The sequence below is a fragment of the Ochotona curzoniae genome, unplaced genomic scaffold (assembly GCF_017591425.1).
Source record: "Ochotona curzoniae isolate NIBS_2020 unplaced genomic scaffold, NIBS_Ocur_1.0 scaffold_3223, whole genome shotgun sequence".
In the NCBI taxonomy this organism is placed as follows: Eukaryota; Metazoa; Chordata; class Mammalia; order Lagomorpha; family Ochotonidae; genus Ochotona; species Ochotona curzoniae.
The window spans coordinates 2,340,342-2,365,190 of NW_024467108.1; the positions used below are offsets into that span (position 1 = coordinate 2,340,342).

Here is a 24,849-nt window from a genome sequence, read left to right on the forward strand (position 1 = left end):
GAGGCCTCAGGGTGGGGCCAGAGGATAGGGGGTGACCTCCTTTGAACTCCTCAATCAGGTTGCTGTCGTTCCACTCCTAGGATATATATGTTGGGCTTTCATTTGATAAAGAGAATCTGCTGCTTAAAAACATTTTCTGCTAGACAAACACAATAGTATCCAATCTGACTTTAGCCCAGGCCAAGTTATAACCAAGGTCTACAACCCTGAACCCCCATCTCCTGGACCCCCCATACCATAACTCAACAGAATTGGGTGAGTATGTAGCAGGGCAGTGGGGGGACAGAGGGGCTGAAATCAACACAGATGAACATAGTTCCTTTATCAAGGGTGACAAAACAAACAAAGAAACAAAAAAAGACCAAACATGTAAAAACCCAGGGTGCTAGAAAGACAAACTCAATTCATTCAAATTCAAGCTCATCCAGACCCTGGTCACAAACCCTAGAGTGAGGTGCAATGAGCACCAAGTCAGGGAGAGGGGGACAGAGGTGAGTCTGCGACCAAGAGGAGGGGTAGACGGGGAGCCCCTCAGGTCCCCGGCCACCACCCTGCAGTGGTGCCTCCGCCTTCCCAGTGGCCTGTCCTCTAGGCCCCCACTCCACCCCTGGCCAGGGCTCTGAAGCCAGTCCCCAATGGGCCTACCCTCCTTTCTCCAGCCTCACTTGCTCAGGCTTCCGGCCTCACTCTCCTCCTCCTCTTCCACATCTTCTCTGTGATTAGTAGCAGGTTAGGATACTGTATTAGCCGCAGTGAGGCTGGGGGCCAGGGGAGGCGGGATGGAGATGGGGTGAAGAGAGGGGAGAGCTGTCCAAGCACCCTCCTCTTCACGGGATCCCAAACTGTACAACCAGCTCCTCTTTCGCGTCCACACGGATCTGAGAAAGTGCACTGTAGGCGTAAGCAGCTATCCTGGAGACCTGAGGCACCGGAACGGGGAGGAGAGGAACAGAGACACACTTGAGAAGGGAGGCCAGAAACAAGGAGGGGGCATGGATGGTGATGAAGGAGAGATGAGGGCCTAATGGGGGACAGGAAGCCTAACAGAAAGCCAAGGTTAAGAGGGACCCATGGGAAGGAAAAAAAAAAGTAGAGGTGGAATAAAGGTTGGGGGAGGCAGCAGGATGCTATACAGAGAGTTAGAGCCCAGAGGCCATGGGACTTCTAATGCCGCTTCTATCCTTGAGGCAGGGTGGGGGACCCTCACGTGGGAAGAGCAGGCTCACCTGCTGCAGGTCGGAGTAGGGGATGGGTTCGCTGGCCAGCACTTGGTGTGGCTGGCTGGTGAGAGACGGCAGCGGCGGCAGCTTCTTCCAATGGGTCAGGCTGCTGCTCAGCACGGCCAACCGGGTGCTGACCGAAGTGGGGAGCAGGCAGTTAGGCTACAGTCCATCCTCCCTTCCCAGCCCAGCCCAGCCCAGCCAAGCCTCTCAATCTCAGGCCAGAGGTCAGGGAGAGAGCATCTCTGCTGATCACAAACTCGCTTCAGGTGCACCTTCCTTGACCTCAGCACCGTTGGGAGTCTCAGAGGGCAAACAGCCAACATGGACATCTTCTGAGGCACTTGAGGCACTGGTGGGCAGCCTGCCAGGCTGCACCTAAATAGCTGAACCTGAGCAAAGCTGGAACAGGAATGAGCCAGGTTGCACCAGAGCGGGGAGCCCCAGACGCCCCAGGGGCCTAGCTAGCCAGTGCTCACCTGTACTGCCTTGCACGGTCCATGTACTCATGCTGCTCCATGCCCTGGGAGTCTGCAGCAGACACGTCAATGATGTTGCTTTAGGGAGGGGAGAGAAGACATGACAGGTGTTTCTGAGAGAGACAGATGGGACTCAATGCCAGGTGCTATGGGACGCCAACAGCCCTGCCCAGAGGCACCTGTCCTCAGTAAACTTGTCCCAACCCACAGGTCCTATGCCAGCTCCCATGGACCGAGGGAGGAAGCAGTGCCCCAGGTTTTGGGCCTGTGACCCTCACCTGGCTGTCTTGGCGAGGATCGAGGAGAGCAGGGCCTGCTCATCTGTGCGAGCAGAAGGCAGGCTGTGGTAGTTGGGCTCAGCTCCATTGAGGGCTTTCGTGGGGGGGCTGCTAGGGTCCAGCAGCAGCTTCCGCTCCTCTCGATCCTAGGAGAGGCCATGGGGGAGACCCTTAGTGCATCCTGCTTGGGGCTCTGCCCTCAGCCCAGCGCTGTGACATCAGGACTACCCCAAGTACCCAACTTTACAGCTGAAACCCAGCACCTGCCTGCCCTGGGGAGCCACATGGAGTTGGCTGATGGTCCGGGGTGAACTGAGGGGAATAACCAAGCCATCCTAGAGACCCTGAAGAGGTAGAGAGAGGCATAAAGCAGGTGTTCAGCTACAGCCCTGGGGCTCTAATAAATAGTCCGGGGATCGGTGGAGAGCAAGAAGACAGAGGGGCTGGGAAAGGCTGGAGCAGTCGGCTCTAGAAGGAAGTGGTTATTGGTCAGGAGCTCCCTGACACAGCTGTTTGTTCCTCAGTCAGCCAGGCCCTGGACACCAAGGCAAGGCAAGTTCAAGGCCACTAGTCAGATTCCCTCCGGGCAGTTATCCCAGCTGAGGCTCTGGATCACTTGTCCCTGTGTGCTCCCTTGCTGAGGAAGATCCCTTCTCTCAGGCGCCTGCCCTCCCATCCTTTGCTGCTTCCTCAGGGCGCGGCCCAGAAGCAATGGCGAGCACCTGGTGAACCCTGGACTGCGTTTGGCAGTGGAGCTGTGGCCTCTGTTTCCAAGCCACCTTACCTCTTAGCATGTGCCTGGAGCAGTGTGTTCCAAGCAGCTCATTACCACTGGCTGGTAATGCCATCTCCAGAGCAGGCCAAGGGCCAAGCCAGCTCTCTCCCTCTCCTGCCTGATCTCACTTCTCTGTCGTTTCAGACCCTTCCTTCCAATCTATTCTCTTTGGATTTAATCCTGCCTCAGCTCATCTGCTAAATCTCTGCTGGCTTTCTGTCAGCTGCAAATTGGGCAAGCACACCCGCTGGGTATCCACCCCAGTCATGACCAGAAGAGGGTCTGCCTTGGCTAACACACCAGATCTCCAGCTTCCTCAGCACTCCCTCCCTCCCTCTCTCAGCTCCTACCACAAACTTTCCTGTGGCAGCCTCCAACTGCACAGCCTTCCTTCCCTGTGCAGCTACTTCCCCCGCCCTGCCTGCTCCACACCTCTCCTTTCTCAAGCCTTGTTCGCCCAAGTTCCTCTCAAGCCACAGAATCTCTGTTCCGGGTGGTGAGAGGAAGAAACTGTGGACTTCTGCCCAATCCCCTTTACACCTCCAGACACCCTCCTGCACCCCTGAAACACAGGTTCAGTGTTACAGGTTTAGGAAGACAAAATGCTGCCTAGGATCTAACTATTGCTATGGAAAATACAAGCCAAGAGGTTCCAAATTGCTGCTTTTGTGTCTGTCCTTTCCCCAGTCCCTCTTCAGAGATCTTCCTAAAAGATGAAGCAAGTTCTCCCAGATACAGGATGGTCAGGGTCAGCATTCAGGACAACAGTGAAGACACCCCTTGCTGGCCAGGTCAGGCAGCTGCCAGCAACCCTGGCATCCCGTGTGTGGACTGGCCAGCTCCATGCCTGAGAAACCAGTGAAAGACAGCCCAAGCACTTGGACCCCTGCCACCCATGTGGGAGACTTGGATGAAGTTCCTGGCTTCTCACATTGGCATAGCCCAGCCGCAGCTGTGGCAGCCATCTGAGGAGTAAACCAGTGGGATAAGATCAGTATCTCGTCCTCTGGAACTCTTTTTTTTTTTTTCTAAGATTTTTTTTTTCTTGGAAAGGCACATTTAGAGAGAAGAGACAGAAAGATCTTGCATCCGCTGATTCATTCCCCAAGTGGCCACAATGGCCAGAGCTGAGCTGATCCAAGCCAGGGGCCAGAGGCCTACTCTGGCTTTCCCATGTGGGTGCAGGGTCCCAAGGCTTTGGGCCATCCTCCACTGTTTTCCCAGGCCACAAGCAGAGAACTGGATGAGAAGTGGAGCAGTGGGGACACAAACTGGCATCCATATGGGATCCTGGTGCATGCAAGACGAAGACTTAGCCATTGGGCTATTGTGCCAGGCCCTAAAACTCTGACTTTCAAATATTAAACACACACACACACACACACACACACACACACCCTTTGGGGTGCCCACATCCCATGTCAAAGTGGCTGCTGGTTCAAGTCCCAGCTCTTCCCATTCAGCTTCCTGCTGATGCCTCCTGGGAGGCAGCGGATGAATGCAGAAGTACAGTGTCCCTGCTGCCCTCATGACAGAGAACCTGCATTCTAGGGTCCTGGCTTTAGCTGTTCACTAGCTCCCTATCAATGCACCTGTGAAATTCCTCTTAGCCATGTGGGCCACTTAGGTGGGAGTTCTGGGCCCTAGGCCTTGGCTGGCCCAGCCCTGGCTGATGCGGCCTTTGGGGAAGTGAACCAGTGGACGGGAGATCAATCTCTCTCTCTCTCTGCCTTTCAAATAAATAAATCTTTTAAGAAACAAAACAGGGCCCAGCATGGTAGCCTAGTGGCTAAAGTCTTTGCCTTGCATGCACCAGGATCCTATATGAGCACTGGTTTACATCCCAGCTGCTCCATTTCCCATCCAGCTCTCTGCTTGTGGCTGGGAAAGCAATAGAGGATGACCCACAGCTTTAGGACCCTGCATCTATGTGGGAGTCCTAGAAGGAGTTCCCAGCTCTTGGCTTCAGATTGGCTCAGGTCTGGCTACTATGGCCACTTAGGGAGTAAGGCAGCAGACAGAAGATCATCTTCTCTGTCTGTCCTTTGCTTTGTAAATCTGACTTTCCAATAAAAAAAAGAATCTTAGAAAAAAGAAATAGGGCCTGGTATGATAGCCTAGCATGTTCTGAAGTTGTCGCCTTCCATGCACTGGGATCCCATATGGGTGCTAGTTCTAATCCTGGCAGCCCCGCTTCCCATCCAGCTCCCTGTTTGTGGCCTGGGAAAGCAGTGGAGGACGGCCCAAAGCCTTGGGACCCTGCACCTACATGGGAGACCCAGAAGAGACTCCTGGCTTTGGATTGGCGCAGCTCTGGCCAATGTGGCTTCTTGGGGAATGAATCTACGGACGGAAGATCTTCTTTTCTGTCTCTCCTCCTCTCTGTACATCAGAATTTTCAATAAAAATAAGACAAATATTTTAAAAACAAAAATTAAAAAAAAAAAGCGAGCTTGTTTTCCTGAGACCTGGCCTGCCACAAGTGGAACCTGCTGCTCCCTTCAGAATGGATAACTAGCATCAGCCTGCCCCAGAGGGTAAGAAGAGCATGGGACAGGTTTGTCACTGGGTCAAAACAAGCCAAAGATGAGAACTGCATTGTCCGTCCTGGTACAGGCATGTATGTGGCCTGCCCATGACTGGTTACCGGGTCTGCAGACATCACTGGCGGATAGCTTGGCCTAAGGTTTGGAATCAAAACATTCTGGCAGCAGCACTTCTCAGCACAGTTAACTCACCCAGCCTCTCTGAACTTCTTCCCAACTCTTAAACAGATATAACCCAAGGCCCTTTGAGAATTATAACATCCTGTACATTTCTTCATAACACGGAGGTGGGAGGGAGGCAGAGATGACGCTGAAAGAGGATCCCACCCAGAAGCTGGAAGAGGGCTCTGAGGCAGTGGATGCTCATGGCCTTGCTACGTGAGGCCTCACATCACCCAACACTGATCACATACATGCTCTGGCAGTTACACACAGAAGTGAGGGCCCAGCGTGGTGCCTGTGAAACGGATATCCCATACGAGCACCAATTTAAATCCAGGCTGCTGCACTCTCTGTTAGTGCAGTGGAACATGGCCCAAGTGCTTCAGCACCTGCCACTCATGTGGGAGACCCAGATGGAGTTCCAGGCTCCTGGCTTCAGCCTGGTCCAGCCATGGTCTCTGCAGCCATTTGGAGAATGGAACTGTGGACAGGGGGTCAATCTCTCCATCTCTCTTGGTAACTGCCTTTCAAATACATACACATCTTAAAAGAAAGTGGTCTTGTTAATATTTCACAAATCATAAATGTGATTTAAAATAAGAAAAACAGAAATGAGAACCCATGATGGGAAAGACAGAGACTTGAGAGAGCAGCGAAACCAACTGTCCTTTCCAGGGAGAAAATGAGGGCATGAACCCTGCCTGAGTCCCTCCCAGGCGGCAGGGACACTGCTGGCCCTTCCCCTCTCCTAGGCTGAGATGAAGGGAGAGGTGCTAGGTGGGAGGCATGCTAAGGCACAGCACAGGAAACAGCAGCACATACACAATGGACGTCCAAGAGCCAAGCCCCCTGTGCCCTCAGCATCAGGCCATCTTCCTGAGCTTCAGCCCTTAACCCAAAAATACTAGCCATGGGGGTAAGAGGGGGGCGGGGGGAGATAACTTTTCAAGTTCTGGAGAGAGAATGTGTCCGTGCTGACCTCCTGCACTCAACCCTACATGCTGCACACTCGTGCTCACCACCAGGAGCACACGGTGACAGGCAGAGCTCAGGTCCAGAAGCATCCAAAAAGTTTAAGTGGCTGACAGCTTGAGAGTCCTGGTCCAAGCCAGGTGAGGAAGGGCAGGGCTTAAAGCGTGAGGAGATGTGGGAATAGATTCCAAGGCAGGTGGAAAAGTTCTAACCAGTAAAGTTTCCCTCAGCCTAATCCTCTCTCCAAAGAGATCCGAAATACAGTCAAGCTCTGGGAGAACACTGCTCTGGCTACAGGAACCCGCATTCCCCAGGCAGGGACTGCACCGAGGCAGGTCGAAAGCAAAACAGATGAGCCCCGCCCCCTCCCCCAACCCAGCTCTTTTCTCTCAACACAGGAGTAAACCGGAGCCCTTGCTGTCCAATGGCCTGCAAGCCCAGAAGACCAAGCTACAGTAATTCAATCCTTCAGTAGCCAACTACAAAACCACCAACTTCCAGAGGCCTTCTCGGACCCCACACCGAGTGCGGCGTTCCTTATCCAAACCCAGGGACTAAGAGGCTGCCCCAAGACCCCCGAATCATCTCAGGAGAGGCCTGCGGAGGCTCAGCTTACCCATCTCTACGATGGAGTCGCAAAGCCCGCTGACACGAGCACAGACAAGGCTCAGAGAGCTCGAAGAGGGGGCGCTTCCCGGGGACCTAGACTGGGGACCCGTGACAAGTGTCAAGGTGTTTAGTCGAGGACCATGGGAGGGGCGGGAGCGAGCTGGGCACACAGCTGCATGCACACCCCAAGACGGGCACTGTGGAAGAAACTAGGGCTTTAAGAGGGGTAGGAGTCCGGCTCGGCGTCCCCTCTGGAGTCTGTCCCCTCCAGGCCTCCGTACTCCATGAGCCCTGCACTCCGGCTCCCACTCCTCTGCAGAAACTTTCCGGGCCCCGTCGCCCCAGGACCTCAGCCCTCTTTCCCGAGCCCCGCCTGCCGCGGCCGCACCTGGTCCGAGTCTTCGTTCTCGCTGCTGTAGCAGCACCCCATGGCCGGGGTCGGGCCGGGCGCTCAGGCCAAGCCGAGGAGGGTCGGCGTCCGTCAGGAGCCCTTCCGGTCACATGACCCGGCTGCCGGGGGGGGGGGGGGGTGTCCGCCCCGTCTCATAGCGGCTGCCGGGAACCTGGCTTCCGGCCCCTCCTCGGCCACGTGATCACCACCCGCCAATGGGAGGGTGCAGTCTGCGGGAGGGGACGCGGGGCACGTGATGCGAAGGAGCAGGGGGCGTATCACGTGACTGAATCATTTCCCGAGTCTGTAAGCTCGAAACATTTGACTCTAATAGTCCTTGTGGAAGTTGTGCTGTGTGGCCCTTGGCCGCGAATTCCTACAGCGAATGTCATCATGATGCCTTTCTAAGTTCCGTGAGAGGAACGAGTGGGACTCATGGTCTACTGCATAGTACATTGGTTCGAGATGACCAGTGCCCAGTTGGGGGACACAGGGCAGGTGTAGTGTCAGAGATCTCAGCTTGGGCTGGGGTTCTACAGTATATTAACTAGGTGAAGCCAAGCACAGAGGAGTCCTGGTAGAGGAGACAGAGGCCTCCATCTGTCTTCTCGTCTTCTTACGGCAGTCACAATAACAGAGACTAGCCCGCCAGTTCTCTTAACCCTTCTCTGGCTCTTTTTAAACGCCTGGAGCACAGGTCCAGGCGAAGCCAAAACCTGCGCCCCTCATATTCCTTGCCCTGGAATAAGAGGTGTTTTCCTAGCCACAGGGAAATGCTTTACGTTTCCTGGGTGACCTCTTGGACTTTGCACATGCAGCCCGACACACCGTCCTCCTGCCAGGCCGGCCAGCAGTTTACACTTCCAACACAAACAGTGTCCTGGTCCCCAGTCTTATCTGACCCATTTTCTACTCATCTCCAGTTCTCTGTGCTTAATCTTTGCACAGTGCTGATTTGTTCATCAAATCGATGACTGTCTATCGTGACTGCTGCGTGTCACACACTATTTTTTTAAGCTGCTAAATACAAAAATTAAAATAGACACGAGACGGCTGAATAATACCCTATAACCATTTTAAGGTGTAGAGTAGCCAGTTTGTATAAACAAAACTTGAAATGTCAATGAAGTAGTCACAGGATGTGGTTAAGAACTTGCATTTTCTAACGTATTAGTCACTCAATACCATACCAGTTAACTCCATAATGTTGCAAATTATTGCTGATGCTATATTGTGAGTTTTCATTGGAGTGGGTGATATTCTGCCAGCTCTACTTTCAGACCAGGGGTGGTCTCCCAATGAAAGTGTTGAACTTATCTGAACAATAAGATGCTGGACTCTGTGCATGGTACATGCTCGCAATTAGGGAATCATGACTGGATATGAACTGTCCTACTGCACCAATGTGCAGGAATCCAACATGGGGGCAAGGGCATGGGGAGAGGTTGGAGAAATCCGAGAGCCTATGAAAAACTGTGTCACAAAATGAAATTTTAAAAAAATTAAAGTGATGAAACCACATGAACAAAAGCAAAAAAAAAAAAATTTATTGGGCCTGGTGCTGTGGCCTAGCAGCTAAAGTCCTTGCCTTGAACGCTCTAGGATCTGCTATGGGTGCAGAGCATCTCATATGGTGCCGTATGGGTGCCATTTCTAATCCCAGCTGCTCCACATCCCATCCAGCTCCCTGCTTGTGGCCTGGGAAAGCAGTAGAGGATGGCCCAAAGCCTTGGGACACTGCATCCACGTGGGAGACTTGGAGGAAGTTCCTGGTACCTGACTTGGGATTAGCTCAGCTCTGCCATGGTGACCCTTTAAGGAGTGAACCAGCAGATGGAAGATCTTTCTGTCTCTCATTCACTCTGTAATTTTGTGTTTCCAATAAAAATCAATACATCTTTTTTTTTAAGTGTATTGGTGTAAAAACAGACCCCTAGATAGAATCAAGACCTTAGAAATTAAACTCACACATCTATAACCAACTGATATTTGATCTATGTTCTATGAACATATGTTGGGAAAAAAAGACAGTCTTTTCAATAAATGGTGCTAAGAAAATTGGACATACATATACTAAAGAATGAAAGTAGGTCCAAACTACCATTATTATTTTTTTAATATTTATTTATTTTTATTACAAAGTCAGATATACAGAGAGGAGGAGAGACAGAGAGGAAGATCTTCTATCCAATGATTCACTCCCCAAGTGACCACAACGGCCAATGCTGTGCTGATCCAAAGCCAGGAGCTCTTCCGGGTCTCCCATGCAGGTGCAGTATCCCAAGGCTTTGGGCCGTCCTCGACTGCTTTCCCAGGCCACAAGCAGGGAGCTGGACAGGAACCAGGGCTGTCGGGATTAGAACCGGTGCCCATATGGGATCCCAGCGCGTTTAAGGTGAGGACTTTAGCCACAAGGCCACTGTGCCGGGCCCATGACACATTATTCTAACTGGATTTGTAGCAGTTCACAGAACAGCCCAAGGAGTCTGGGCTCCTGTATTGACCAAACTATGTTCTTGTTCCTGGGTGGGTTTTTTTCTACTCAACATGGGCATTTCTGGAAGACAGGAATAGGTAAGTATTTTCCTCTGGGTCTGAAGCTCTGGCATTTGGTTTACAGAAAACTGCACTTTGAGCAAGTTAGATCTCCCAACTACCTTGGCTCTAAGGAGTTGCAGGAGAAGTTACTGGATATAGCAGCTTTTATGACCCGTCAAATCAAGACCTTGGGGACTGTAAGTTTTGGCAGGCTCTTGAAGGGTAGGAAGGAGCTTCAGCTTGTCCCGGAGACTGGTAACTAGAACTGGAGGTTTCGGGTGACAGCAGTAGCCGCAGCATCAATAATTGACAGCAGGTCCAGCCGCCTTCTTTCTTGGGGTTCTCCCACCAAGGACTCCCCCTTCTGTCCTGTGCTGCAGTCCTCCCTAAGCAGGAGCCTTCAACTCTGGTGAGTAGGGCCCATTAGCTGAAGCCCACCATGTCGCTCCCCTACTCACACTCATTCATTCACCTTCTTTCATTTTCATTTTTAAGTCTCCACCACTCACCAAGGAGGCCTGTGAAAGGCTATGTCTAGGGGAAGGGAGCTGTAATCCAGAACATGAGGAAAGACAACCACTCTCCTTATGGGGCCTGGAGGAGGGGTTGGGGTTGAGACAAAGTGTACTGTCTGTGTCCAGGGGAGGGTGTTGGGAGGGTGTTGGGAGGGAGGCTGAAAGGACTTCTAAATGAGTAGGTGGGGGATAAAAGGGAAAGGATATGAAGACTGGAGAAAGTACACAATCAAATCTCCACCTTACCCCAGGGCAGGGCAGACAAGAATCCAGGGGTGGGTAAAGGGCCCCCACTCCCTGCAGTGCCCTAAGCCTGCTTGAATGTTTGCCTGAAGCAGCTGACAGGAGTGTCTGACTATAAAGCTTTGCTCTGGAATTGTACAGTCAGGGCAGAGGCCAAGCCTACCGCAAACAGGGAGGATAGCCCAGAGAGAGGCTGGCAAGAGATGCTGAAGAGGTGCCTCCAGGGATGAGGGAAGATGGGTGGAGGAACACCCTGGAGATGGGATCCTGAGTCAGGACTGGGAAGAGGTGGTTTGGGGTTTAGTGCTGACCCGGAGGAGGATGGAGCAAGGGCCTGGCACTGTACTAACTGGGATTCAGATTCTAGTTCTGCCATGGAACTCCGGACAGAAAACGGAGCCTTTCAAAGCCTCTGACGGTCGGTTTGTCTGTTTGTAAGGAACAGTAACTGCTACTGGTCTGGGCTGCAACTGATGGCAGGCGGACAGTTGAGTGTTTTCCTCCCTGGGTCCCTCCTTCCAGGGCTCAGGAGGGACTATGTCTCCTGCCATTGCTCTGGCGTTCCTGCCATTGGTAGTGACGCTGTTGGTAAGGTACCGACACTACTTCCGCCTGCTGGTGCGCGCAGTCCTGCTGCGGAGCCTCCGAGACTGCCTGTCGGGGCTGCGGATTGAGGAGCGGGCCTTCAGCTATGTGCTCACCCATGCCTTGCCTGGGGACCCCAGTCACATCCTGGCTACTCTGGATCACTGGAGCAGCAGCTGCGAGTACCTGGGCCACATGGGGCCCGGCAAAGGTTAGTGTTTCCTAGCCTTCTGCTCTGGAGGTACCTCCCACACTTCCCCAAGGAGGTGAAGGAAGATCCGGGCTCTAGTGCTGCCTTATTCCATGAACTGGGCAGGATGCTGGTGTCTTTTGGTGTTCTTTCTTCTAACCTGGAAACGAGGGTCCTGGACTAAGTCATCCAACTTTCTAGCCAACACTGATTGCCATGACTTTTGTACCAGGTATGGGCAAGATGCTGAGTAGGGGAGGAGGGAGAGGCCACAGGGATGACCGAGCCACAAATGCTGGCCGTAAAGGGGGACATAACCAGAGCAGGGACTAAACCTCTCAACCCTCTCAACACTGACAGCTCTGTGATGGTCTGTCTGTGAGTCTGTCTTTTACCACAGAGTTGTCCACATCCTAGAGTAGCTGTCTGCCTGGGTTTATCTCAGTATTCCCTGCCAGCACAAGTGCCTTTAGAGTTCCAAAGTGCTGGGGCCAGGACAAAGGCTCACCTGGGTAGTCCTCTACCTGCAAGTACCAGGATCCCATATGGGTGCCAGTTGGTGTCCTGCTCCACTTCCAATCCAGGTGCATTCTAGGTTTCTCTTGTACCCATGTGGGAAACCCAAAGGAAGCTCCGGGCTCCTGGCTTCAGCCTTTGCAGCCATGTAGGGAGTGAACCAGCAGATGGAAGATCTTTCTATCTCATCTTCTCTGTAAATGTGCCTTTCCAGTAAAAATGAAAACATGTTAAAAAAAAAAAAAAGATATTCATAGTTCTAAAAGAAACCTCCTGGGAACTCACAGGATGGGGTGGTGGTTTCTGCACTACCCTCCTAAGCCTAAGCCTGGAGGGAATGCTTGTGATGTGGCTGGGCAGGTGGGGAAGGGAGTGGGGGTAGGGAAAGGCATAGCCAGATTTACAAACATAACATGGCTGGTTCTGGGCTCAGCTGTGTGGGATGGTAGAAAGACGGGCTACATGTGGCAAGTGCTGAGAGCTGAAGCTGAAGTGCAAGGATCCCAAGTTCAATCCCAGAGGATGTTCAGAATCGCCAGAGCCAGGGTGTGATAGTGCCATATTAGTTAGGAAGATTCAAGTTAGACTGGTGGTAGCAGGGAAACCCATGGGCAACTAGGTCTGTGGTCTGAGAAAGATGAATCCCTGGCTGGTGGTGGGCTGTAGTGAGGCAGGTGGGCACAGGGGTCTCCTTCTGTCAGGAGCCTTTGGCAATGGTCATCTGTCCCTATAGGTCAGATCCTGATGCGGCTGGTGGAGGAGAAGGCCCCTGCTTGTGTGCTGGAGCTGGGCACCTACTGTGGCTACTCCACGCTGCTTATTGCCCGTGCCCTGCCCCCTGGAGGTCGCCTTCTCACTGTGGAGCGGGACTCACGCACGGCAGCAGTGGCTGAAAAACTCATCCGCCTGGCTGGCTTTGATGAGCGCACGGTCAGCCTCCCTGACTTCCCACCCCTGGTCTGTTTGCCACACAGGCCTTGCCCTAGCCAGACCTCCCTGGGGAGGGGCTCTGAGCCCATCTGAGAAGAAGGCAGCCCCACTTGGGTGACCCTGGTCCTAAGGAGGACATAGCAGCAACTGCCCTCCTGTCCCTAGTCATTTGCCTGTGCTTCCTGCTAGACAACAAAAGTGGAAGCTAAGAGGAAGGTCTGTGTAGCCTGGCAAATCCAGGTCCAGACTATAGCTTGCCTCTTGTTATCTCTGTAGACTGGGACAAAGCAGCTCAGCCATGTCATGTGCACAACGGAAATCACAATCCCGACTTGTTGGGTTCAGAGGGCACAGGAAATGTGAGAACACATGTGGGGATGCAGGCAGGGCCTGGCATGAATTAAGCTACATCCTGGTGAGGTATGCAGTAACGAAGAGTCCCACCCACCCTCACACCCACTCCCCACCCCTGCAGGTGGAACTCATTGTGGGCAGTTCCGAGGAGGTGATCCCGCGTCTACGAGGCCAGCATCAGCTGAACCGGGCAGACCTGGTACTCCTGGCACACAGGCCCCGGTGTTACCTGCGGGACTTGCAGCTGCTCGAGGCCCATGCCTTGCTGTCGGCTAGTGCCACTGTGCTGGCCGACCATGTGCTCTTCCCTGGTGCACCCCGCTTCCTGCAGTATGCCAAGAGCTGTGGCCGCTACCGCTGCCGCCTCCACCACACTGGCCTCCCAGACTTCCCAGCCATCAAGGACGGCATAGCCCAGCTCACCTACAGTGGACCTGGCTGAGGCCCAAGACCAGCGGTTTTCAATGATGTTCCCCTACCCACCCACCCCAAACCCTCACAATATCCCCTCCTTTCCCTGTCTGTGGCCTGACACACACTGGGATCGGGAGGGAACGCTTTACCACTGGTCATCCTTCCACAGACAGCCCTGGAGCAGCAAGAGGCCAAGTTCCAACTCAGCTGGCATTGGTTTGCTGGTTAACTCTGTCTTGTGCTGAGATGTAATCTGTTCTCTGCACCCTAAGGAAGTTGGCTGGAAGAACTCCAGGGGTCTCCCAGCTCTGAGCCTCCGGAAGCCTCCCCATCTCCTGCCCATGCTGTCCTGGGAGGACCAGAGGATACTGCAGGCAATGGGCCAGAGAGCCTAGACAAATGGCTCGATGCAAACTGGGCCCAAGATGGACCAGGAGCCTGGGCCCAGGGCCAGGGATGGCCTTCTTCAACCCTGGCCCACCTGACCCATTCATTTTTTTTTCCTGCTATTCTTTGGGTGCCCTCTTCCCAAAAGCCCCAGAGAAGATCCTGGACTTCACTGGACCCCATGAACAAACAGAGAATACACATGGGGGGAAAACTCAGTCCTGTGTCTTTATTGAAGAGGGTTGGATGGAACTCAGACCTGGTAGCCAAAGGGTAAAGTACTGGCCAAGAAGGCAGGGCTGGCTCAGGCCCTGGGAGTTCAAGAGCAGATGCATGCCGGGAGAGGCCAAGGATCCAGGTCCTGGAAGCAGCTGAGTGGGGCTCCCAGGCTGAGCCTTCCGACCACGGGCCCGACAGCTGGGTCTGCAGGCTGTGGGCTTGGGGATAGGGCAGAGGGGGTGCAAGGTACGTTGGGTTGGCCTGGAATCGCCCTGAGGCCACCCTGCCTCGTCTACCTAGATCATCCACTGGTCCTGATCCTGTTCGTTGCCTTCCATGTCCACCTGGAGAGGAGTCTGGGTGTGGGTGGGGAGGAGCCTCAGCCAGCCTCAGCCCCAGACCATGCCCCTGGCTGCATCCAGGGTTTCTGTACCCACCGGCCATCACTGAGGTCCGAGGGAGGGGCCCAGGGACAGAGGCCCTCCCCAACAAGCCTGCCTACCTCGTTGACCTCGCCATCATCAGGTGACTCATTGTAGTCATTCATCTCGTCCATGTCCTGCATGTCCTCGTCATCCTCGGAGTCCTCTTCACTGTCCTCATCATCTTCATCATCTTCTTCTTCCTCGTCATCATAGTGCTGGTGGGGCAAGGGAGAGCCTGTGGGCCCTACAGGCCAGCATGGCCCAGTGCCACGGCCGGCCCACTGGAAGCCTCTCCCTGGGCCCATGCCTGACCCTCCTCCCCGCCGTCAGTGTGCCCCTTAGGCTGCTGCCTGTTTGCAGAACAAAAGTGCTCAGTGCCCAGCCCCCTTTTGCTTCCTTTTCTGGCAGGACATAGAGCTGAAAATCACAACCGCTCTGGGTCAGAGGCAGGCCATTCTGAATTAGAACAGAGCCTTGGTCCACCCGAGGCCCACACAGGCTCTGCCTGCTGGGGCTACTCACCTCGGAGGCTGGCTTGCCGATAGGAACCAGATTGTTGTCTTTCTCAGCGATGCTTTGGAGCTGTGGGCCGAAGGGGGTGGAGAAGGGTCGGGGCGCAGGCAGGGCAGGTCAGAGGCATGGCACTGACCTCTGCCCTACAGAAGCCGCTCAGGTGCAGGAGAGAAGCTCCCCCCATCCCAGTCAGAGAAGTTTCCATCCCTTTCTCTCCTGTCAGCTGCCCTTTTTCAAGTGGCGGAGCCAATAACTTCAACTCTTTGGGTCTTGGTTTCCTCAGAGTAACAGTGATGGTGAATCGACTTAGCCTAAACATTCCTTCTGCTGGGTCCTCAATAATTAGTCACTTTCATTGTTTGCTACCTTTTAGGGGAAGAATTCCCCTAAAGAAGGATTCCGTTCCAGGAACCTGGCCCCAGAAGTCCCATGGGTCCTCCCAACAAATTAGCATACCGCAGAAACGAGCACCCTGCCCCCGTCCCGGCTCCCAGCCCAGGGCTGGGGTCCTGCGTAAGCTGGTGGCCGGCTGAGGGGCTGGCAAGGCCGGTGGGGCCAGGTCCTCACTCACCCAGGCCTGGTGCTGCTGTTCCTGCTGCTGCAGCTCTGTCTCCTCCACACAGGGTCGGTCCAGATTAAACCACAGGGTCTCAGTCACACGGGGAAAGAGGTTGGGGAATAAAGTGGACATGGCTCCTAGACTGAGGGGAAACGCCAGGTGTACGTCATTTATGTTGGGGTGATTTTCACGCAGGAGCAATCTGCATTACGGGCAGGGTGGAGTGGAAAGAAGCGGCGAGGAAGGGCTCGGCTTTGCTCAGGGCATGAGACAGACCTGGGTTTCGGTCCTGGCTCCATCACGTACTAGCTGTGACCTTGGCCCAGTCACTTAACCTCGCTGGGTCTCGGTTTCCTCATCTGGAAAATGAGGATAATGGCCATTTTTACCACCCTCAAGGTAGGACTGTAGCAAGCACAGCCAGCTGTGGGCTATTGAAGGCGGGAGAATAATGCGCACCAAACGTATTAACAGGAATCCAGAAGGTGCTGGAATCACAAAATCAGCAAATGACTGAAAAAGTCACCACTTCTGAACATTCAAACCTACTCTTTGTTTTTTTTTGCCTCTTTATAATGGTCTGTGCCACACCCACCCAACCTTGAGAAATTTAGGATGTGAACTATTTGCGTCATAGGACCCCAGGCCAAACTTGCTTGCGGTGAGAACAAGGCTGGGTTAGGGCAAGCAGGGTTCAGTAAGACATTCCAGAAGGCCCAGGGTCCATGAATCAGCAAACAGACAGGAGACTGGACAGCTGACCATGCAAGAGAAAAAGTAAACTCCACTCTGAGGAAGTTAACTCCTGAAGTTAACGGGGGGTGGCCGCAGACACTCTGCACTAAAACCTCTCTGCTCACAGACTTTCAGAACCTTCACCGAGACCCAGGGACGGGCACAGACAAGCTTTAGGTCACACAGAGTCAGGGCTTGGGGCGCGCGCGGCGGGGAGGGCGCCGGGGCCGGGCACTGGAGGCGCGGGACGCGGGGTAAAGGACTCGTGGGCAGCTCCCTGCTCTTGGACAGCCGCCTCCTTGGCCTCGGCTTCCCCAGCCCGGGTGACAGGGACTCAGGTTCCCACCCGTCAACTGACAGGACTTGTCGGCCCCGCAAGAACAACCCATCGTGACCACGCCCCGCCCCTTCTCGTACCCCGATAACGAGCGTGAAGCTGGCCAATAGGAGGCAGGCGGGGGCGGGTCTCTCAAACGGCAGTTTGGCCTTCTAGGGTTACTTAACGGCGGAAAAGCGCGGGGCTGGGGAGAGCCAATCAGCTGACAGAAAGGTTTGGGTGACAGGCCGTGCTATCAATGAACAACGGACTTGGAGTGAGGGGGTGGGGCTTGGTCTCGAGGAAGCGGCCAATGAACTGGAGCTCTCTAAGGCGACAGGAGCTTGAACATGGAGCCCTGGAATTGGACGGTTAAGGAACTGAATGTCCCGAGGGGTGTGCGGCGGGGTGTGGAGGAGAAGGAAAGACAAGGGACGAGGAGACGGCCACAGCCTGGCTTCTGTACTTACCGCGCCGGGGAGCGGCAGCCGGCGGCGACCCGGAAGCGCTTCACCTCGCCTCAGCGGAAGGACCCACCAGAAGCCGGGCCGAATCGCACGCATGCGGCTTTCCTCTCCTTTTGTTTCCTCCCTCCCGCCCGTCAGGCCGGATGTGACGTAGGACACACCTTGGAAACGTCTAGTGGGAGCGGGATGTTCTCCCCACCCAGCTCGGGTGCAGGTGGGCTGGTTACCTGCGGTTCCTCCACCCCAGCCCCGGGCAGCACTGGCTGGCGGAGCCCTCCTGCACAGCTAACAGTCACCTGTGTTAGTGCGAAGCTTCCTCGGCGTGCGGCTTCCATTTCAGAATCGCCCCTCTTGGTCGTGCTCTCTCAACCTAGGTTTTCCTGCTTGAGCAAGTTCATTTTTTCGTGTGTTTGTCTTAGACATGCATGTTCTCGGTGTTCCGGGCTCTGCTAGAAGCTGCAGAAGAATCTGAAAGCAGCCGCTTACCCCAATGTCCTCACAGTCCAATGGGAGAAACCAAGACTGTAGATCTGCGAGTGGACCCCAGGCTCTTAGGTCCCCTGCGCCTCTCAGACCCTGGAGGTGCTGTGGCTGGCCTGAGTGATGAGTCAGCCTCGGGCACCGCGTTCTGCTACGAAGCTGCCCTCGGGCCTGGGTCGGATTCCCTTCAGCTTAATCAACTCGCCCACTCATGGGCAGATGCTGGTGTTCACCTGTGACTCAGCCTCCCTAGGTCATCCTCATGTCTTGCAATAGAGATCCTTCCACACCAGCTCTGGCAGAGCTGTCTTTAGTACCAGTCTCTTTCAGAGTCTTTTCAGAGTCTGCTGTCCACCGCAGTTTCGCCGCTGACCAGCCAGTGTGTGAACCACAATAAGCCTTTTTCCACTGGGTAGACTTCAATTTTTTCTCTTCCCAGCCTGGGTATTTCCTTGGTCCTGTAGTTCACCTGGGGTTTCAAGGTGTTACCCATGCTCTACTGCCCTCACAGACCAACAGCAGGGAGCTGGATGGAAAGTAGAGCAGCTGGGGCTACGAACCTGCTTCCATATAGGGTCCCAGGGTTTGCAAGACAAGGATTTAGCCACTGGTCTATCACACTGGGCCCAATAAAGTAGTTTAGGATTTTGGTGAATGCTGAGGAAAGAAAAGAATTTTAAACAAGAAAAGTGGGAATGAGACATTGGCGGAGGAGGAAGTCACTGGCAGGATGTCACATGAGTACAGCTCTGAAGGAAGAGAGAGAACCTTTTAATACTGCAGGGGAAGCGCCTAGATAGCTGGAGCGGTGTCCGGTAGAACAGTGGAAGAGGATGGGAGAGAGGTGACATTTCCCTGCAGAGCATAGTAAAGACTTGAGCCTCCTTCTGTGCTGGAAAGCTGTTGAAAGGCTGTGAGCAGAAGATGTGATCAATCTGATGATACACAACAGTTACTGGCTGTTCTGTGAAGAATGGATTCCAGGGCACAATGGGAGAGGTAGTGGGACCAGTTGGATGACTCTTTAAGTAATCCAGAGGTATAGATGAGTAATTGAACTTTGAAAGTATTTAGAATGTAGAAACAACAAGGCTTGGGGCCCGGCGGCATGGCCTAGCGGCTAAAGTCCTCGCCTTGAATGTGCCGGGATCCCATATGGGTGCTGGTTCTAATCCCAGCAGCTCCACTTCCCATCCAGCTCCCTGCCTGTGGCCTGGGAAAGCAGTAGAGGATGGTCCAAAGCTTTGGGACCCTGTGCCCGTGTGGGAGACCCCGGAGGAAGCTCCTGGCTCCTGGCTTCGGATTGGCTCAGCTCCAGCCATTGTGGTCACTTGGAGAGTGAACCATCAGATGTAAGATCTTCCTCTCTGTCTCTTCTCCTCTCTGTATATCTGCCTTTCCAATAAAAATAAATAAATTTTTTTCCCAATTTATTACATTGCATTAGTGATACAGCTTTTTAGGTACTGGAATTCTCCCCATCTCCTCCCCCAATCCTCCCCCCCATAGTGGATTCCTCTACCTTGTTGTGTATCCACAGTTCAAGTTCAGTTGAGATTCCTTCACTGTGAGCATATCCCTAGCATACAGTCCGGCATCTCATCGTCCAGATAAGTTAAAAATTTTTGAACACAAGCAAACAAACAAACAAAAAAACAGGGCTTGCTCACAGGTCTACAGGAGAGGATGAGGGGACTTAGCCACGATTTCTGATCTGCATACTTGGAAGATTGGTGTGACCGTTTGCTGAGGGGGAAAAGGTAGGGGAGATGGTTTTTGGTGGTGCTATCTGATGGCTTGTTTGTGGGTGTATTGAGTCTGAAATGCCTCTTAGAATGGGGGGTTGGGGAGGGTAGGGACACTGACCGGCATAGTAGCCCAGTAACTAAAGTCCTCACCTAGCAAACACTGGGATCTCATATGGATGTTGGTTCATATCCGGGCTGCTCCACTTCCCATCCAGCTCCCTGCTTGTGGCCTGGAAAAGTGGTGGAGGAAGGCCCAAAGCCTTGAGACCCTGCACCCATGTGGGAGACCCAGAAGAGACTCCTGGCTCCTCGCTTCGGATCAGCTCAGCTCTGGCTGTTGCAGCAACTTTAAGAGTGAATCAGCAGATGGAAGATATTTGTTTCTCCTTCTCTGTAAGTCTTTCAAAAAAGAACAAATAAAAAGGAATATTCAGTACATTTTAAAAAGTAGAATAGAGTAGAGTAGAGGGAGCAGGCAGGCATATAATTCTGAGAACAGGGGAGCATTTTGGCTCAATGTATCATTTGAGACTCATCAGCACATAAATGATGTTTAAAATCATGAGACTGGGGGCCTGGCGTGATAGCCTAGGGGCTAAAGTCCTCGCCTTGCATGTGCCCAGATCCCACATGGGTGTAGTTCTAACCCCTGCGGCCCCACTTCCCATCCAGCTCCCTGTTTGTGGCCAGGGAAAGCAGTTGAGGACGGCCCAAAGCCTTGGGACCCTGCACCCACGTGGGAGACCAGGAAAAAGCTCCAGGCTGCAGGCTCCTGGCTTTGGATTGGCGCAGCTTTGGCCAATGCAGCCGCTTGGGGAGTGAATCATCAGACGGAAGGTCTTCCTCTTTGTCTCTCCTCCTTTCTGTATATCTGCCTTTCCAATAAAAATAATTAAATCTTTAAAAAAAAAATCACGAGACTGGATGAGATCACTAAGGAAATGAGTATGGAAGGACAATTGTTTTCTCTAGTATTAAAGAGTTTGAGGAAACTGGAAGCAGCAAGCTAGATAGAGAAAGAAGGCTAAAAAAGGGTAAGTGGAAGGCCAAGTAAGGAGATGATGTCTGGAGGGATAAAGTGATACAGCACAGCCTGCCTCTGCCCAAACTGTGTTTCTGTTTGTGTTCCCAGCGGTTGTGTGCAGACTGAGGGCAGACTGAATGCCTGCTGTGTCCCATCACCTCTGATCTCCCCGTTGTTAATCTTGCCTCCATCAGCCTCCTGTGCTTCTGGCAAGAATCTCTACCTCAGACACTTTTTGCCTCCCTTCCTTCCTGACATCTTTGGCCTGTGGAAACTTCCTGAATACCTTAGAATTTCTAAGTTTCGCAGCCAGATCTAGCAAGCCATGATTACTGCTTATCTCATGACTTTTGTTACTTGCCTGCAGAATGCCAGGCACCTTGATAGGTCCTGGAACAGATGGGTGTAGAGAAACTGACCCTGCTCCAGAGCGAAATGCTGTCTAGTGAGGACTGAGACAGTTGCAGAAGAGGGTGGTGTTAGAATGCAGGCATGTAGAAAACGTTTTGAAAACACAGAGGAGGGAGAGCTGAATGGGTTGTGGACAAATTAAATTTACCCTTTTGTTCCAGATAAGGAAACATTTGAGTGGGCCTTGAGAGATGATGAGTAGGAGTTAAGCTTACCAGTAGACAAGTGGGAGAAAGGAATGCAAAGAGATGTATTACAGTCAAGGGCATGGAGCTGCAAGCAGATTATCCATTTAGAAAACAGTAAGAGTCGACTTGGATGGGTAAGTGTTGGGATGGAAGAGTGGCCACACAGACTATTAAAGGGCAAGGGCCTTTGTGGCACTGGCGGGTAGTAGATGGGGTGGGAGTCAGACGTCCTGGGTATTGCCGTGGTCCTGTGGCTGCTCACCTGCTAGCAACGCCAGGTGGAGACTTCCCATCCCCAGTCTTCCAATTCCTCTGAAATTGCGTTTATTTTATTATTTTTTTTTATCGGAAATGCTTATTTACAATGAGAAAGAGAGACGGAGATCTTCCACCTGCTGGTTTATTCCCCAAGTAGCTGCAACGGCTGGAGCTGAGCTGATCTGAATCTTCCACATGAGTGCAGGGTCCCAAGGCTTTGGGCCATCCTCGACTGCTTTCCTAGTCCACAAGCAGGGGGCTGGAAGTGAAGTGGAGCAGCCAGGATTAGAACTGGCATTCATGTGGGATTCTGATGTGTGCAAGGAGAGGATTTTAGCCACTAGGCCACCGTGCCGGACCCTGTGCAGGATTTTTTTTTTTTTTTTACTTGTTCCTCTTGTAGGTTTTACACAAACTAGGGCCTGAGAACTAAACATAGGGGAAGGATGGGGATTTCCCAACAGCCAGAAATAAACTGCAAACCCGCAGGCTGGTGATGGAAACCTGTACCACCTTCTTTAGAACAGTCCAGGATCCAGGTAGGTCCAGAGCTGCATGGTGTAAACTGGATGCCAGTGATCTGCTCTGACCGGAGGAGGCGGGCCCACAGGACAATGTTCCAATCATCATTGTTCATGTCTAGGGAAGGATGCTTAGTTTCCAAAAGGCTTTCTTTAACACTCATTTCTTCTTCTTTTTTTTTTTTTAAGATTTTATTTTTGAGCCTGGCGCAGTAGCCTAGTAGCTAAAGTACTCACCTTGAATGCGCCTGGATCCCACATGGGCACTGGTTCTAATTCTGGCAGCTCCACTTCCCATGCAGCTCCCTGCTTGTGGCCTGGGAAAGCAATTGAAGATGGCCCAATGCCTTGAGACCCTGCACCCACATGGGAGACCTGGAGGAGATTCCTGGCTCCTGGCTTCAGATTGACCCAGCACTCGGTATTGCAGTCATTTGGGGACCGAATCATCAGACGGACGATCTTCCTCTCTGTCTCTCCTCTTCTCTGTATATCTGACTTTGCAATAAAAAAATAAATAAATCTAATTTTAAAAATTTTTATTGGAAACTCAGACATACATAGAGGAAGATCTTCCATCTGATGATTCACTCCCCAGGTGGCTACCACAGTCAGAGCTGAGCCAGTCTGAAGGCAGGAGTCAGGAGCTTTTTCCAGGTCTCCCACGTGGGTGCAGGGTCCCAAGGCTTTGGGCCATCCTCGACTGCTCTCCCAGGCCACAAGCAGGGAGCTTGATGGGAAGCAGAGCTGCTGGGATTGAAACTTATCCACTACTGTGCTGGGCCCTTTAAAAAAAAAAAAGACTTATTTATTTGAAAGGTAGAGTTACAGAGATAGACAGCAAGAGAAAGAAAAAGAGAGTGAGAGATGGAAAGATACACAGAGAGAGCTCTTCCATCCACTACTTCACTTCTCAGATGGCCACAAAAGCCAGAGCAGGGCTGATTTGGAGTCAAGAGCTTCTTTCAGGTCCTCCATGTTGGTGCAGGGGCCCACGGACTTAAGCAATCCTCCATTGTTTTCCAAAGCACATTACCTGTGAGCTGGATTGAAAGTGGAACTAGGTCTGGCATGATGGCTCAGTGGCTAAATCCTTGCCTTGCAGGCATGAGGATCCCATAGGGGAACTGGTTTGTTCCTGACTTGGGACAAACTCCTGGCTCCTAGCTTCGGATCAGCTCAGCTCTGGCTGTTGTGGCCACTTGGGGAGTGAACCAGCAGATGAAAGATCTTTCTTTCTGTCTTTCCTTCCCTCTGTAAAAAAACCTTTCCAATATAAATAAATAAATAAATGCTTTAAAAAATTAGAGGAAGTAGAGCTACTACCGGAGTTCTTTGGACTACCGGAGTTCTTTGGGATGCTGGCACCACAGGTTGTGACTTCCTATGCTGGACCACAGCTCCAGACCCTCCTCACTTCCTCTTCTCTTTGCTCTAGCCCTGAAAATCTTGCCTTGAAGTGGCCGATGAGGAACCTGAGGCTCAAAAAAAAAAAAGTGAAGTGGCCAATCCAAACTGAGGCTGAGACCTCTGTAATGTCCATTTTACCTTTGTGCACAAAGCTTTTCTATGGAGCAGCCTGCATGTGGAGAGGGGGACCTACAGAGAGCTCAGATCTGAGTCCTTCCCATCTAGAAGTCCCCAGTCTGAGGGCAGAGGCCTAAAGCACATTAGGAGGTGAAGAACCTAGGCGTTTTCTGCCTTTTGTGATTCTGCCTTAATGGCTTGGCTGGGGGCTGTGTGAACCTCAGGCCTGATAGTCTACGTGACACCCGGCAGGACACCTGGCAGGTCACGTAGGCAGACCACTCCTCAGGAAGGAAGTACCTGGTGTTTGATAAGATTCACCGCCCAATAGCTCATCGATTTGTACTTTTTGAAAATTGCTTGTTTCAAACCCACCAATAGAAGCCTACTAAATCATGACTGTATAATTAATAGCCTGAAATGTATAAGAACTGGGGGGCTTGGGCTCTCAGCCTTCCCTTGGCTTCTGGTTCGTGCTTCTTTTGTCCTCCTTGTGGATCCTTGCAGCCTCGGCTGCGGCTGCCCCTCCCCCGCCCAGCCGTGCTGGGCTGGGGGAGGTGGCTGGGTTACCTAGGCTAACCTGAATAAACCACCTTTTTGCCTCAGCACCGACTTCAGACTTGATGATTATCTGGGGGTTTCAAAAAACCGGCACAACAGAGGCCCTAAAGGACAGGCTTCTCTGTGACTCAACTCCGTCCCAAATGCCAAGCACAATACCTGGCCGAGTATGTAGGCACTCAGTAGATATTTTGTATTATATGAATTTGCCTCCTTCTGTCTGAAGGAATTGACTAGGTTGGCGCTCATTAGTTGTGGTGTTGTTGCAGGATTTTTGACTCCGAGCATGGCAGCAACCTCAAATTCTTGTCTCGCAGGAAAGAAGGATTTTCATGCGGACACAGTTTAGTTTTAAAGCAAGATTTATTAGAAAGGCTGAGAAGAGAAGACTCCCATCCTAGCGACGGGAGGGGGTTTTGAGATAGAAAAGACCTTTACCCCCTGCCATAATGGCAGGAGGAAAAGTGAAAAGACCCTAGTCCTCCATAGTGGCAGGAGGATAAGAAGAACCCTAGTGCTCTGCCATAGTGGCAGGAGGACAAGAAGCCAAACCCTCTGCCATAGTGGCAGGAAGAGAAGAAGAACCCCCATCAATGGTGGGGAATGCACCTTTTAAAGGTTTCCCTCAAAGATGTTTCTCCATGAACAAAGAAAATTCCTGGTTTCCATGGTACCTGGCCTTGGGACAAAAGGCCACAGAGGTGCCAGACATAGGACATTCCAGGCCTTAGGCAGATGTGTATTACTTCTTCCTGCTCTCCTTTCAATGATAAAGAGATCAGCCTGAGGCCAT

General features: G+C 52.5%; 3 protein-coding genes across 6 annotated transcripts; 1 reads left to right on the forward strand and 2 right to left on the reverse strand.

Moving 5' to 3' along the window:
• Nucleotides 1-307: 307 nt before the first annotated feature.
• On the reverse strand, nucleotides 308-7,545 carry LAMTOR1 (late endosomal/lysosomal adaptor, MAPK and MTOR activator 1). Its single transcript, XM_040963966.1, has 5 exons — nucleotides 7,430-7,545; nucleotides 1,978-2,123; nucleotides 1,700-1,777; nucleotides 1,227-1,353; nucleotides 308-920 (listed from the first exon to the last, which is right to left on the reverse strand). The coding sequence occupies exons 1-5, from the start codon at nucleotides 7,469-7,471 to the stop codon at nucleotides 828-830; spliced, it is 486 nt and encodes a 161-aa protein (XP_040819900.1). The 5' UTR covers nucleotides 7,472-7,545; the 3' UTR covers nucleotides 308-827.
• Nucleotides 7,546-11,246: 3,701 nt separating this feature from the next.
• On the forward strand, nucleotides 11,247-13,857 carry LOC121145240 (transmembrane O-methyltransferase). The gene is made up of 3 exons (XM_040963960.1): nucleotides 11,247-11,524; nucleotides 12,753-12,949; nucleotides 13,425-13,857. Exons 1-3 carry the CDS (start codon nucleotides 11,266-11,268, stop codon nucleotides 13,743-13,745), a joined length of 777 nt encoding a protein of 258 aa, XP_040819894.1. The 5' UTR covers nucleotides 11,247-11,265; the 3' UTR covers nucleotides 13,746-13,857.
• Nucleotides 13,858-14,318: 461 nt separating this feature from the next.
• Nucleotides 14,319-17,471, reverse strand: ANAPC15 (anaphase promoting complex subunit 15). Of its 4 annotated transcripts, none has more exons than XM_040963968.1 (6): nucleotides 17,342-17,471; nucleotides 16,097-16,179; nucleotides 15,833-15,962; nucleotides 15,271-15,330; nucleotides 14,826-14,963; nucleotides 14,319-14,679 (listed from the first exon to the last, which is right to left on the reverse strand). In XM_040963968.1, exons 2-6 carry the CDS (start codon nucleotides 16,117-16,119, stop codon nucleotides 14,620-14,622), a joined length of 411 nt encoding a protein of 136 aa, XP_040819902.1. In that variant the 5' UTR covers nucleotides 16,120-16,179; nucleotides 17,342-17,471; the 3' UTR covers nucleotides 14,319-14,619. The 4 variants fall into 4 exon arrangements, with proteins under 4 accessions (XP_040819902.1, XP_040819901.1, XP_040819903.1 ...); XM_040963967.1 differs by lacking the exon at nucleotides 17,342-17,471 and adding an exon at nucleotides 16,685-16,847; XM_040963969.1 differs by lacking the exon at nucleotides 17,342-17,471 and adding an exon at nucleotides 16,685-16,821 and having other exon boundaries at nucleotides 14,319-14,667.
• Between the last annotated feature and the right edge of the window lie 7,378 nt (nucleotides 17,472-24,849).